This window comes from Echinops telfairi, unplaced genomic scaffold, assembly GCF_000313985.2.
Source record: "Echinops telfairi isolate 266 unplaced genomic scaffold, ASM31398v2 ScPeMD7_5;HRSCAF=22, whole genome shotgun sequence".
Lineage (NCBI taxonomy): Eukaryota > Metazoa > Chordata > Mammalia > Afrosoricida > Tenrecidae > Echinops > Echinops telfairi.
In genome coordinates, this window is record NW_022103901.1 from 15086289 (window position 1) to 15101120 (window position 14832).

Here is a 14832-nt window from a genome sequence, read left to right on the forward strand (position 1 = left end):
CCTTGGCACCCAGCCCTCCTGCCTCTGGATGGCATTTGCTGGCCAGGGCGGCAAACTGACCAATGGTCTCATCCCCACAGGGATTCCATGCACCTGATTTACTGGTCCCACCCCTAGGAAGGGTACCACGAACCTTATTTGTACTATTAGTCAACTGTGTAATCTCCCTACTGGACCATGACCATATGATTTGCATAGTTCCACTCAGCAATAACTGAATGGAAGTTGCAGGGTCTCTGGCTAGAGGCCTTGAAGTAATTCAATGCACTGTAAATGCTTAAACACAGTGTGACAGACCTATGCAATAGAACACTACTAAAAAACAAAAAAAGAATGGAGTGCTGAAATGTTGGGGACCGTTCCAAATCAGTGGACCTCTGCTGGAGGAGCTGCCCGGAGCTGGTACCAGATGAGGTGAGATCAGGCAAGGGTGTGCAGTGGTTGAGAAGGAGCGTTGTCAGGTAAATGTTGGACATATTGCTAACCTCAAGGTCAGCGGTTCAAGACCACCAGCCACTCTGAGGGAGAAAGAGGAAGCTAAAGATTGGATCTCGGAACCAGAATCAACTCAGTAGCAATGGGGTGGATAGTGGTTGAGAGGACAGTCCCTAAAAGGCCAGGCTTTGGGGATTTCTCCAAGTCTGCCCCAACCCCCACCACCGTGCAGTCATGTTTGTTGCTTATCAATGCACAGGAGAGCTGGGCTTGGTCTCGATGACCTGTGTATCCCCAGTGCCCGGTGTGATGGAAGAGCAGCAGTGAGGTAAGCGGGAGCGGCCAAGGGAGGCTTCTAACTTCCTCTCCATTTCGCTCTTAGCGATGGAGACAGGCAGGCGGAGCAGCAGACCCAGTCTGGATCTCTGAGGTGTTGCGGCTGCTCTAGGAGGGGCTGGACCTGCATTTGAGAGTCCCACACTTAAATGCTCATGGGGGCTAGGGAAGTAGCCTGGCGGCTGACGGATGCCCATTTCCAGACCTTAGAACAGAGAGGGCCATGGCAACCTGGAGAACTCAGCCCTATCTCAAGAGCCAGCCGTGGCTCAGCTGCGACTACCTGCTGGCTCTAAAGCAGGGCGTGCCTACAGATCTCAGGAGTTTCCAAAGACGCCTGGATCGAGGACTCCCAGGTGAAACCTGGTCTGCAAACGAAGCCTGGCCTGCTGGCCACTTGTTCCTAACGTCTGTTGGCGCGACGGAGGCCTTTCCCAGGGGTCTTGGGGATGGGTGGCGGTAGAAGAGAAGGGGGGCTGGAGCTTTCTTATGGCAAAGCTGCTTAATCTGCAGGCTGAGACCCCGTAAGGGGTCGCACAGCAATCTGGGGTGTTGGGAGAATATTGGCGACAGTCCAAGGTTTCTGAATGTGCAATGACGAAAGATCAATTCAAAATGAAGCGCGTGGTGAGTCTAAGGTGTTTCTGGCAGGGTTTGTCCATGCTGCAAATTTCTTGGGAGATAGGGGTCGTGAGTAGAGAAAGAGGTGAGCATCTCTCTTTGGTTTGGGGCGGGGGGGGGGGGGGCACTTGGAACCGGGCTAGAAGTTTTGTCAATTTTGGAGGACTCAGGGGAGGGGCAGTTTCTCTAGTCTGGCTTAGACCCTTTTTATTTTTTTTAATGGTTACCTTAAGAGTGATGTTAACACTGCAAAAAGGACATTGCAGAGTACATTTCACGGGATTGGTTTCAATACACTTTAAGTGTAAAACCCCAAACCAGGCTCACTGCCACTGAGCCCATTCTGACTCAGCGATTCAGTAAGAGAGGGTTAAAACCGCCCCTTTGGGTTTCCAAGACTGTAACTCTTTACAGGAGTTGAAAGCGATGTCATGCTCCCAAGGACCGGCTGGTGGGTTTGAACTGCTGACCTTGCAGTTAGCAGCCCAACACATAACCATTACGCCACCAGGGGGTGGTTTCCTATTTGAAGTATCTAACTAGAAGAATACCAGAAATATTTACCTGACGACAATAGTTATTTCCAAGGGCTGGGGATGGTGGGTCATTTTCCTTTTACTACGTACAAGTCAAAAAGCATTGCTACAAAATCAGACAGCATTTATTTAAAAGATCCAAAGGTGAAGCTGCTGCTTTCTCAGTACACCCTCCATTGAAGGCTTACATGCTTCTGAAGGTGGGATTTCCATTGCTTTCACTCCCCCTAAGACCTAGAACTTGACACCACATGAAAATGGCTCTGTTGTCAGCCTTGGGAGACCTAAACAGAACCTGCTTATTCACAAAGTTCTTGAATTCCGGGGAGAAGTCACCTGCAAGGGAAGGCGCAGGGCTGGAGGGCACGGCCTCCTCCCAGACATGGGCGGTTGCTGCCCCTGAGGAGGAGCCGGCACATTGTCACGAAGGATAAACATTCCTTGGTGTCATTGCCAATTCTTTTTTCACCAACTTTTCCATTTTCTTCAAACTTATGAAGCCCAGGATCACCCTTTTCCCTCCTAGAAAATCTCCGAAGATTATCCTTTGGGAATTCCCAAAGAACAGTGCCACAACCTTCTGCATTGAGCTCTGCCTTGAGTTTATTCTAACTCATCTTCCCACCGATCCCTCCCCATCACTCAGCCTTGAATTTAACTGGCCCGGCAGGTCCCCTTGGAAGCCAGTTTTGATTGGGTCTTGCTCTCAAGATTGTATTGGTAAAACCAACACTGTCTGGCTGTGACTCATTCCATAAAATGACGTCCATCAGTCCTGATTCTGCGTCAGACTGATGGACAGACTCTTCGCGATAGCAGATGAGGATTTGGGGACTCACTGAGCTGAAAGCTTGTGGCAGCCAAGTTCACTTGAAATTGAAAATGTGAATGTGCAAATGTGCTGGACACAATGGCTATGTATATAAATCATGCACTGTACAAGCCCCCAATAAAATGATTTTTTTTAAAAGAAATTGAAAATGTGGAACCACGTGAGACCCCAGCTTCAAGAGCTATCACATCAAGGGTAATTGTGCGATTTCCTTTTACCAGTTTCTGGACTTCAGCCACAGTTTCATTTGCTGAGGTTGAAGATCTTCCCCCTTTTGGCTCATCTTTGAGGTCTTCCCAAACTTTCCTTAAAATGCTTGATCTATCTGTTTCACGTAACCCAGCATTCCGGTAAACTTGCTGTGAAGTTTCAAGTTGAGAAATGTCCAATTTTTTTGGTTAGAAATTTTGTATTAGTCCTGACCTTTTAAATTGGTGTTTTCCCACAGCCTAGTACGTATGTTTTTTGGAAGGTACCCCAAGGAGACTAAAAAAGTATTACTGTTGATTGCGCGATGGAATATGTATTAACTCCCAATTAATAATAAACTTAAAAAAAAAGTATTACTGAGAGAATTTGCAATCCGCAAACACATTGTTTGGAATAAGCCTGTCTGTACACACAGGAACCCTGGTGGCAATAGTTTCTGACTTAGCCTCATATTTCTCTGTGTATGAATTATTATATAACAAACAAGTATTATTTAACAAAATAACTGATCATTTTAAAAGTTATCCTTTTTGAATATAATCGTGTATGCTCACACTTGGACAGGTAAATAGACAGGAACCTGATTAATAGCGGTTACCGGAACATGGGGGCGGGGGGGTTGGGGGTTGGCAGGGGTTGGGGGAAACGGAATGTTCTGCTCAATGTCACTCTGTGTTGGCGGAGCTGTACACATTGTGTATTCCTAGTCTGTGGAAAATTACAGTGGAATCCCCCATGCTTGACTCCCACCCAGCCACCCAGAACCAGAACTCTCCTGGGTGGGTAACAGGCAGCCTTGTCTCCATCACGCCTTTCCACCAGGATCCAGCCCAACTCAGCGCAGGCAACTCACACACACTGAAGGAGGAGCCGGGGCCTCGTTGTAACACTCATTTTTATATAAATATCCACAAGTCATGTTACAGAATAAGCCCACCGGGGAAAACGTCAACAGTTAAGTTTCTGTTATACTGACCCCTGCCTTTCAGGCTGGGCCCCGCCCAGGGGGGCCTGCTGCTTTGAGGTGGGGCTGCCGCTAAGAGTTGCTGCCAGCGCTGCCCAGCCCCGGGGCCCACCCCCTTCTTTGGTGTGTGGTACGTGGTGACCTTTCTCTGGCCCCCCTCAGCCTGGGGCAGGGTTCTTAGAAACAGGATTTTCGGGTGCAGGGCCCAGGAGTCCTGGGGGCACTTGGAGATGGGGTGGGGTGGGGAGGGTCTGAGGCATTAAGAGGTGGAGTCTGAGGCATAGAGGTTGAGCTTCAAGGGCGGGGACACACGGGCGTTCTCAGGAGTACCCTGGCAGGCCGGGCTGTTTGCAAAGCAGGCATTCTTGGCCCTTCTCTCCAGCCTAGCCCCCTTCTCCTGCTGGACCCCACCTCTCCAGGAGAAGCTCTGGGGTCCTGCCGACCCCCTCCCGGCTCTCTGGCCTGCAGTCCATCCTCCCCCCACAGAGAGGCCAGAGGCTAGGAACACAGCACCAGTCTGAGGATTTAATTACCCAGGAAGTGGGGTTCTTGGGAGGGGCACCCCTGTAAAAATGTACAAAAGGTCTGGGGGGCTATGTGGAAGGGGAGATAAATATGTACATGGAACCCCCCTTCCTTTAGCCCCTCTTCCCCTCAGCCCTGAGAGGGCATGAAGACTCGGGTGGTAGGTGTAGGGGGAGGGGGGCACTTTGGCCTCTGGCTTAGTGAGCCCTTGGGGAGGGAGGCAGGTCAAGGGCCTAAGGACCCTCAAAGGGGGTGAAGATGCACCTCAGATCACGAGCTATGAGCTCTGAAATGACCCCCCACTCTCATGGAGAGACATGCGCGCACGCGCACCCACCCACACATACATACATACATACATACATACATACACACACACACAGACCTACATACCCCTCTCTCTAGGTTTGTGACCTCGGCCCTCCCAGTGACCCCATGGTTCACCTGATGTTGATGCCATGGTAGTTGGGCTTCTGCTCCCAGGTCCCATGACCTCAGAGATGGCAGGTGAGGTCATGCCCTTTGCCCTCCAGCCCTGGCTTGAAACCTCAGCCTTGGGATCTTCTCAAAAGGACAGGGGGGTAGAGCTTTGTCCCTCGCCCCACCCCCTCCCTCACCTGTCAGCCCGGGCAGGGCCTGGGGCCCTAGGGGGGGAACCTGGTCGGGGGGCGGGCACAAGTGGGGGTGGAGCCCCCAAAAGGGCTCCTGGTGGGGTCTTGCTGAGAAGATGAGGGGCTCCTGGGGCCGCAGCAGGGGGCGGCGGAGGAGCCAAGCGGCTGTATAAGAGAGGGTGGGCAGGCTCTAGACCATAGAGGCGGGCAGCAGCCACGGCCCCAGGTCCTGTCAGCTCCTCACCTGCCTCATAGAAACGGGGTGGCCTAGCAAGGCGTGGGGGGCCTGCCAGCCAAGTTGGCTCCAGGAAGCCAGCGCATCGCTCTGGTGGACTAGGGCCCAGAAAAGGAGGTGGCCGGGGCCTCTCAAACAGCAGGTGAAGGCCCTGAGGCCCGTTGCTGGTGGCGGCGGCGGCGGCAGCAGCGGCTGCAGCAGCGGCTGCAGCTGCTGTGGCGGCCTCTTCCTTCCGCTCTTCCTTCACCCGCACAGATTCCTTGGCTGGCCGGGCCCCTTCCTCACCTGCCCGGGCCTTGGGTGTGGCAGGAGAAACTCGGAGCTGGGGTCTGGAGAAGGGGAGGTCCCTGGGGAGCAAGAGAGTGAAGGTGTGGTCCAGGGGACAGGGAGGCCTGGGCGGGGTGGGCAGAGAAAGTGGGCGGCGAAGGGCAGGGCCCACCTGTCTTTCTCCTCCTTGGGGATCGAGGGCTCCCTCCGCTCCACAGGCCGCTCCTTGTCTGAGCCTGGGGTCCGGGCAGCCTCAGGGGGTCGGACCCAGGCAGGAAAGGCCAGAGGACTGCGGTGCAGGCGGCCCCAAGGGTCTGGGGGTGAGGCAAAGGCTGGTGGGGCCCCGGGGCTCTCTTTCTGGGCAAAAACGGCGCCAGAGTCTAGGCAGAGGGCAAAGGGGGCATGGCAGGGACCAGGCCTGGGCAGCCCAGCACCCTGTCTGAGCACAGACTCCAGTCCCTCAGCCCCCGGGCCCGCTGGGCACTCACTGAAGGTGGGGCTCCCCAGGCCGCCGAATGCCCCGTTGGAGAGAGCAGCCAAGGAAGCGAAGCTTGTGGGACGCCCAAAGGGATCTGTCGGGGAAAGCCAGGGTCAGCACCCGCGCAGCCAACTCTGTGTGCGGGCACTGAGAAGGGACTGGCAGGCGAAGCGGAGCAGATGCACAAGCTGGCTCTGGGGCCCTCCGCTGCTCGGCTTGAACCAGCAAGGGCCTCATGCACCTGACTCGGGCCAGCGGGGCACATATGGACATCCCACCTAGCCCTGTGAGACAGGCGAGACTCACTTTTGCTTCAAGACGAGGAGACGGCTCAGAGAAGTGAAGTGTCTTGCCAATGGTCACCTAGCCAGTGCCACCAGGAGCCCAGCCCAGGGTCTTTAACCCCTCTCACCCTGCCCACCCAGGCCCATAGTAGCAGTCCCAGGGTGACAAGAAGCCACTTGAAGAAAGACCCCTGACAAGCAGAGGCCCTCGCAGCGCGAGCCCAACCTCACGCCCTTCACACAGCCAGTGAGACAACTCAACTAGCCCCGATAGGAACCTCCTAATTTCCTCTGCCAGGAAAACCTACTCCTTTGCCCTCAGGTTCACATCATCTCTGTGAGCCAAGTCTCACCAAGAAGCCAGCTACGCTTGCCAGGACCCAGGGTGCGTACTTTCCTGGCCTGCTGGGCCTCCTCCATCCTGCCTGCTCTGTGGCTGCTCTCCCCTACGACTGGCCACTGCAGGTGTCAGAGCGGAGCTCACAGAAGTGGGGAGCCACTCCAGTCTTCCCCACCCCATGTGAAGGACAGGGAGACCCAGGCTCAGAGAGGGTGGAGTACCGTGCCTGGGGCTCACTGAGTCTAGCCCTTCCCCACGGCTTGAGAACTCCTGGGTGGCAGGGACAAGGCCTGGCTTGGTCCATCTGCCCTTGGCTCTTACCAATGTGGGTGCCGGGGCTCAGGAAGGGTCCATGGGCCCCGGGAGCTGCCGTGAAAGGGTTGGCTGCGGCGTGGACGGCACCTGGAGTAGAGAAGTGGGAGGTGCTATGAGGCCGAATGGGCACAAGGTGGAGAACCTCAAGACTAGAGATGGGGAACTCCTAGACCCCAGAGCGCTGGCCAGACTCACCAGTTGCAGTGAAGAGGGAGGCCGGGTGGGAGAGCTCCTGCCCAGGGGGCAGAGCCCCGTAGGGTCCCGGAAGGCAGGGTAGGAGGTCATTCCGAAAGTCAAGCTTGTGGGAGTCGCCCTGTGAAGAAACAGGAAGGGACAGTGAGTGAGGAGCCAGGAGCGGGCTGGCTCTCACAACGCCCACCACCACCCCAGGCCCTGGAGCGCCCCCAAGGCCAGCCGGCTGGAGTGCCTAGCCGCTGGCCTCTCAGCAGCACTGACTGCATCATCACTCACATGGTGACAGGGTCAGTGGGGGCTGTCTCTGACTGGGATTCTGTGCAAGCTCGGCGCTCGGGCTACCCCAGCTCTCTCAGGCCTGCGCCCCCCAGCCTCTGCTCTCGTACCTTCATTTTTTCCTGGTGTCTCAGGATCATGTAAGCCACACGCACGTGCATGGCACACCACTTCCCTGGCTTCTGCTGCCCCGAAGGATGACCCAAGGGAAGGCGAGGAGAGAACATTCATGCATCACTTGCTCTGTCCGGGCTTGGCCCTAGGCCAGCCTCGCCACACCAGCCCTTACAGTCATTCCCCTACAGTCAGGGATGACTAAGTCCATTTTACAGCCTGCAAAGTAAGGCTCAGGGAGACAAGGTCTTGCCCCAGGTCCCTCAGGCAGTTCTGCCTGAAGCCAGGTGTGTGACAGCCCGGCCTTTCCCTCCCACGCTTTGAGAGTCTTTCTCAAGCAAAGCCGTCCCCTCTGGCCGCAGCCACAACATCAGCCCCAGCCGCATGCAGCTTGTGGTCCTTGCCAAACTCACCCTCAAAGGTGGCCGGAAATGGTCAGGGATCTGGGATGCAAAGCAGACATTGGAAGTCTATTGCCATCAATGCGGACTTTTGTAACATGCGCCCCCACTCCTGCCGCCCCAACGCTTCTACCAAGACCTCGTGCGGCTCCCCTAAATCTTCCCCGCTGAGTCCAAACTTCTTTTACCACCTCTCCCCACCTCTGGGTGTCCTTCCACCAACACCAGTCTGTAGGGCAGATCCCTGCACTGCGGCCCAGGGTAAGGGTACAGGTCAGAGGGCAGACAGCTAACAGGCTCCCCAACCCTGACACAGCGTGATACAATAAGGACCCTCCAGCCAGGATCCTGCTGCATCCGCACGGTGGTAGGGAGACTACCCACGCCCGCCCCCCACCCCACTCCCAGACCTGAAGTTGAGACCTTTTCCAGTCTTGTTCCTAGAGCCACTTGTGGGCTTTGGGGGTCTCCACCTGCCTAAGTGGGTGAGGTGGTACTGGCTCCCCTTGCTGCTTCTTAGGTTTTGTGGACAGTTTTCTGATTAGATGTCATTTGAAAATAGGGTTCTATGACTTCAAAAGTTTTAAAAAGACCCCTGTAAGTACCACTGGCTTCTTTCTGGGGGCTTGTAACCCTGGTTTACAGAAACCTCCTCTCTTTGTTAGACGCACTCCCCCTTAGCACACTGTGCAGTCACCCCCATCTGTGTCGGTCCCCTCACCTGTGTCCCCTTCTGAGGGAGCCCACTGGGCACCGGCCCCAGTCTTGGTGGTAGTTCAGGGTTTGTGTTCTGTGAAAGGGGGTGACAGGACTGTCAGGAGAGCTGGTCAGGGCACCCAGCTGGAGGAGGGCGGGGGTGGAAACGGGGCTGTGGGGAAATGTGGGCCCAGAGGGGAAGGAGGGCAGGATGGTCTTGGCTGTGGGGAATGGGAAGGTCTGGGGGGTGACTTGGGGGCTCACCTTGGGCTGGAAGGCCCCCTGCAGGGAGCCAAAGGACACAGCTGGCGGAAGGCCCGGAGGCAGGCCAGGTACCGCAGGAGGAAAGGCTGTGTACGGCTGTGGAGAGAAGGGGGCCGGTCCAAGCTGGGGGTATAGCCCAGAGGTCTGCCCGTCAGTCCTCTAGCCGCCACCCCTCAACCCGCTCTCCCAGGCCCCCGCTTTTAAAACTGAAGCCTGGACCCCAACATCACGGCCACGGGCATTTATGCATTGCTGCATGCCATTCCCCGAAACCCGCCCCTCTCCCAGTCCCACCCCCAGCCTCAGACACTCACATTATGCCGGAAAAGGCCTTCCATCTTGCCTGGATACTTCTCAAACTAAAGAAGGGAAGAATAAGGTGCCAGGCCAAGAGTCAGGGCCTTCTGCCGGAAGCCACATCCTCCCTCCCTCCCTCGTCCCCCCACCCCGCAACCAGGCCTCCAAGCCTAGAGCCTCTTCACCAGCCCACTGAGGAGCTCACCATGTGGGGGCCGTGGGGCGGCAGCAGGCCCGGGGGGTAAGGGGTGAAGTGCTGGTGGGTGTGCTGGTGGGTGTGCTGGTGCTGGTGGTTGTGCTGGTGGAACTGGAAGGCCAAGGGGCGGGTTGAGCCCCCTGCCCCGACCACCTCAGGGCCACCCTGGGCATTCAGGTAGCGCGAGTTCAGGTCCTGGCCGATCAGGTCCTGCTCTGTGGGGGGAGGGAAGGTTTCAGGCCTGTGGGTACCAGGCCCGGCCACTGGCCTTCCCTTCTGGCCTTCACCGCTCCCTCCATGAGCCCTGCTACCTGCCAACTGCCCCAGAGCCCCGGGCCATGGTCCCCCACCCGCCGGCCAGGACCCCAAACTCACCAGACAGGGCGTTAGCCGCTGAGGCCCCAGGGTGCCCTGGCACCTGCAGCAGGGGTGGGGGTGGGGGCAGGGTGGGGCCAGGGGAGAACAAGGAGGGGTGGGGGTGGGGTGGTGGGGGGCGCAGTCCAGGTGGGGGGAAGCTGTGATTGGACAAAGGCAGGGGCAGTGAGGGCGTCGGGGGCCGGTGGGTGAGCTGCGCGGACGAGGAGGAGGCAGATGAGGAGGAAGAGGACGAAGAGGATGATGAGGGGGGAGGCTGAGCCACGGGAGGGGCCGGGGCCTTGGGGGGCGGCCGTGAAGAGCTGGGGAGAGAAGTGGGGAGATGAGTGAGGGGGCTGGGCGGTGCCAGCTCTGACGGGAAGGGGTCAGAAGCCTGGACGAGGCCTGACCTTGGTTCTCCAGCATGGGAGGTGATGGAACCCGACCCCCACACTCCCACCCCACCCAGGGAAGCAGGCCTCTGACTGAGGTGACCCCTCTAGCACCAACCCCTCCCTTCCCAGCCCTCTCTTCACAAAGCTGCTCCTGACACCTCCAGTCACATGACCTACCCTATTCTGACTCAACCGCATGAAACACCTCATTCATTTTGACACTTCATTACGATAGGCCACCTGGGGTCTCTCTCCGCCCCCTCCCCCACCCCCACCCCCACCTCCGGTAGAAGCAACACCATCACCAAGCAGTCCTGGCCTGGGAGTTAGGAAGCTGGAATTCTAGGCCCACCTTGCCATTGGCAAGCTGGGTCGCCGAAAGCAAGTCAATGACCTTCTCTGAGCCTCAGTTTTCCCAAAGATATTAGCAAGAATAAGAATGCCAGTAACAGTATGAGCAAGCCGGCCCCCCTCCCATCCTCCCACCACCCCAAAAAAACCCCAAACAAACCCAACTCACTGCCATCGAGTCGATACTGGCTCAGAGTGCCCCAACAGGACAGGGTCGCACTGGCCCTGAGGGTTTCTGAGGGCAGACAGCATGGACACAATCAGTAACCCTTACCCTTCGGCGAGCATTTACTGTGCGCCAGATGCCGTCACCTGCTTCATCTACCCCCACCAGATTGCCAACATTCTACCACTTTCCCCATCGTGACCAAATCTGGGCAAGTAGCCTGGACGGACGGTTTACTGTTCCCTTTACAAAGTCTTTTTGACTTAGCCTCGCCCTAAGAAATGCCACGGGCCATCAAGGGGGTAAAGGTCCCCTGGAGCTTTTCTAAAGCGCATGAGCTGGCACTCAAAACACACATTCACTGCCACCAGGTTGATTCGGACTTATAGCGACTGGGTGGGGCTGCCCCTGTGGGCTTCCTGGACTCCAATGAGAGAGCCTGTCTCCCGCAGAGCAGCTGGTGTGTCCAGAGGCTGACTGTGTCGTTAGCAGCCCAACTTGAACCCCACTGTGCCGAGGGGCTCCTGAACCTAACACAGGGCTGCTGGAGAAGAACGAGTCTGCACGCGAAGAGCTGAGTCACCTCAAATACCCCTGTGGGAAGGGCAGACACTTTGGGGGAAACTACTTCAGCTCACAGTTGATTCTCACGATGGCTCCAGGGTAAAGGTGCTATCATCACCCCATTTTATGGAAAGAGGAAATTGAGGCTCAGAGGGAGTCAGTGCCTTGGCAAAAGCCACACAGCCAAGTACACAGCAGAGAATTTGAACAGAGGTCTGATGGACGCCAGAGCCAGCACACCTAAGCATGCCAATGTTTCCCCAAGTAGGTTCCAAACACCCCGTCCCCAGCAGGTGTGCCTTGAAGAAAGGTCCCACCAGCAAAATACATTGGGAACCACACAGACCGGGCCCCCCCACATTGGGCCTAGCCCTGCTTCCATCTCTGGGGCTGCGTCTCACCACCCAGAGTGTCTATGCCACTTTTGGGCCTCAGAATCTTTCTTCAAGTCATAGCCCAAGAGTCCCAGCCCATGTCCCAGCCGCTGGATGCAGGGGTGGGTGGCAAAAGGGCCAAGCCCTTCCAGACCAGACGAGAGCTCTAGACCACTCACCTGCCAGTGCTGAGGTCCAGGCTGCTGCCATAGGGAGAAGTGCGGAGGCCGAAGGGCGAGACCCGAAGCTGCAGCTGGGGCTGGGGTGGGGGTGGCAGACTGGGGGTGGCTGGCAGGGATGCAGGGGGTGAGGCAGGAGGCCGAGGGACTGGTGGAGGTGGTGGTTCCTTGGCGGGGAAAGGCACTAGCAGCGGGTCGGGCCCTGGGGGCTGCTCCTGGCTCCGCTCCAGGCCCGACACTTTGGGGACCACAGAGAGTTTTGCTTCACAGTTCCCATTGAAGGTGCCATGGGGGCCGGAGGCTGCGAGGGCGAGAAGACAAACTGGCTCAGTTAAGGCCCCCTGCTCACCCCCCTGCCCTCCCTCGTCTCCAGCTCTGGCCCTTGGAACCAACCTTTGCTGGTTGAGACAGTAAAGGAAGGGTCGAGGTCATCATCGGAGACCTGGGGAAGAAGGGTAGGGACAGGGTCAGATATGGGTCAGGCTAGGTGTCCACTCAGGAGGGTGAACAGCCTCTGGAGCCTGAGGGACTGGTCGGTGGCAGTGCCAAGTCTGTGGCATTAGCTTAGCTAAAGTCCATCAAAGCCCAGGGCTCTAACTGCCCATGTTGGGGGGAAAAGGCCGAGAAGCCCCGCCCACCAATCTGGCAGGCCAGGCCTGATGGAAGCAGCCAGGAGCAGGCAAATTCAAGCGAGAGGGCCAGGTATCACCAACTGCTGGCCTACAGAGCAATCTGACCTACAAGTGTCCACAAAAACTTGCACACAAATAGGCGCATGGTTGGGCAAGTCCTGGGAAAAACCCAGACGTTTCAGCTGATCTTGAGAATCAGCCCTATGCTGGCCTGACAAAAACTGGGTCGAGCTGGACAGCAGCCACTGCCTGGTTTCCCCACAGCCTCTACTTGAGAAGCCTACAGGACACACACATCAGAGAGTACAAACTCACGTTGCTTGCCAAGGCCCAGGTGGGCAGAGGAGCAACTGCTGGGCCACGTTACATCACAAGCTAAGCAGCCCTGATGAACTGAAATCCACCTTGGCTGGGCCTGGTTCTCACTACAGCGGCTTAGGGGCCTTCCTGAGGGATCTGCTCAGTCCCTCCGCTCTAGCAGAGCACACTAATGGCCAGTAGGAGGGGCCAGCCCAGTTCCTCAGGCATTCTGGATGTCCCTGGCCAACTGTTGAGGGATCCAAGAGCTCTGGAAAGGATGGTCCATCAAGACGTGGGCCTTCCACTCTCTGGTTAGCTAGCTCTAGCCTCCATAGCAAGGAATTCACTTACCCACCCGGCTCCAACTGCCTCCCAAAACCGAACCCCCTGGCTCAGCCAACCCATGCAACCCACTCAGAGGGCATTCCGTTAAGCTTGGGAGCCCTCGGAACCATAGTCCATTTGACAGACTGTGACACTGCCCTCTCCACAGGTTCTGTCCCCACTCACCCTCTCGTCCAGATCGCTTTCAGCATCACACTGGGGGGAAGGAAAGACAGAGGTGTCACAGGGGCAAAGAGGAGTAGAGGAGGGTGGAGAGGGGACTTTAAGTGGGGGAGTGGAAGGGCAGGGGCCAGGGCAAGGTGATGGTACTTACTATGTATCCCGCTTCCAGAGAGTGCCGGGAGGAGGCCTGGGAAAGACCAGAGTCCAGAGGTGAGGGAGGCTGACTGGCTGACTCCTCGGATAAGGTCCAAACTCCCCAGGCAAGGCCCTCAAGGCCTGGCAATCTGCTCTCCACTGCTGCCCTAGCTGCTTCTGCTTGCTGCGCTCCAGAGGCAATCACCATTTCCCAGTCCCCCCTCCCCGGTTCTCACCGGGCTGTCCTTTGGTCTCAAGCCACTTTGGCCCATTTCTCCTCTTAGCAAATGCCTCACTCTCCTCCCAGGCCTGACTAAGACATCCTAGGGGGCTTTCCCTAAGCACCACTCCGTCCCTAGTACCCAGGCAGTGACGTGGCTTCCTCATGTGGGTCTCTGTACATTTCTCACAGATCTCTGCCTTCTGGAGCCTCTCAGGTTCCACCCTGGACAGGTGTCTGTTGACTAGTGCTTTCCTGCTGGGTTGTCACCGCTTTGAGGGGCAGGCAGGGACCGCATCTAACTCACTTGTCTCCCATGACTTAAGTACTTCAAGCCCCTTTCAGTGCCCCCACGGGTTAGCAGCTTGCTTCAGAGAATGCGTGGCGGTCCCAAGTGTGGGCCCGAGTGCGGACAACTCTTTGCTGGGTCTGTCCCGTGTCCAGGCCTCCCAGCTTTGCTCTGTCCGACCCGAGGGCAAAGCCCTCAGGCACTGGAGTCCCTATTTACATGGTGGTGGTGGTGGTGGTGGCGGGGATGGAAACAGGGCCCAGGCCAGTGACACCCTTGCCTCAGGAGTCTTACAGGATGGGAATGTGGGGCAAGCTCACCTCTTTCCTCCTCCGTTTATTGGGCCATTTTCGGGCCCGGTCCCCAGGGGGCCGGCCCGGCTCCCGATCAGAGCTGTCCCCGGGCTCGCCAGTGGCCCCACTGGAGCCCCCCCTCTTCCGCTTCCCAGAATGCTTCAGCCGATGTTCCAGTCGCTCTGGGGGCTGGAGAGATGCATCCTTCTGTGGGGGAGGAGGTGGGACTGAGGTGGGTGGAGGAAAGAAAGCTCCTCATCTCTCTGGAGGTGACCAGGCTGCCGAAGTGACTCGAAGCCCGGGGAAGCTGGCGGGTCCCCGGGGACTAGGCTCTACCTCCTCCCACCCAGGGTGGGGCAGAGAGCTGGCCAGAGAAGCCGGTTGCTCTGGTTTGGGGTGCCAGCATTCCCCCCTCAACTCCACCCACTCGGGGCACTAGCACTTTCTCACTGTCCCTCTGACGCCCCCCCCCACCCCCGAAACCCCCACTCCCATCAGGCCCCACCTGCAAGGCCTCCAAGCTGGAGAAGCTAGCGATAGCGAAGCCATCGATCAAGTCCTCCTCCTCCTCCTCTTCCTCCTCTTCGGGCTCTTCCTCGGCCTCCCCGTCGTCTGGGCCCCCTTCCTCCTCGTCCTCCTCCCCGC

At 57.4% G+C, this 14832-nt stretch overlaps 1 protein-coding gene across 1 annotated transcript in view; it reads right to left on the bottom strand.

Moving 5' to 3' along the window:
* Positions 1–3847: 3847 nt before the first annotated feature.
* The window catches only part of FBRS (fibrosin), a 12968-nt gene continuing 1983 nt past the window's right edge, over positions 3848–14832 (bottom strand). The window contains exons 2-20 of the mRNA XM_045284843.1: positions 14693–14824; positions 14215–14394; positions 13402–13437; positions 13254–13283; positions 12205–12253; positions 11812–12112; positions 10698–10763; positions 9804–10105; positions 9438–9643; positions 9250–9294; positions 8936–9031; positions 8697–8765; positions 7988–8017; positions 7571–7645; positions 7185–7302; positions 6996–7076; positions 6061–6144; positions 5745–5952; positions 3848–5652 (exon numbers count right to left, since the gene is read on the bottom strand). Coding sequence (XP_045140778.1) covers positions 5073–5652; positions 5745–5952; positions 6061–6144; positions 6996–7076; positions 7185–7302; positions 7571–7645; positions 7988–8017; positions 8697–8765; positions 8936–9031; positions 9250–9294; positions 9438–9643; positions 9804–10105; positions 10698–10763; positions 11812–12112; positions 12205–12253; positions 13254–13283; positions 13402–13437; positions 14215–14394; positions 14693–14824 — 2688 coding nt within the window. The 3' untranslated portion in view covers positions 3848–5072. The remainder of the gene's footprint in view (positions 5653–5744; positions 5953–6060; positions 6145–6995; positions 7077–7184; positions 7303–7570; positions 7646–7987; positions 8018–8696; positions 8766–8935; positions 9032–9249; positions 9295–9437; positions 9644–9803; positions 10106–10697; positions 10764–11811; positions 12113–12204; positions 12254–13253; positions 13284–13401; positions 13438–14214; positions 14395–14692; positions 14825–14832) is intronic.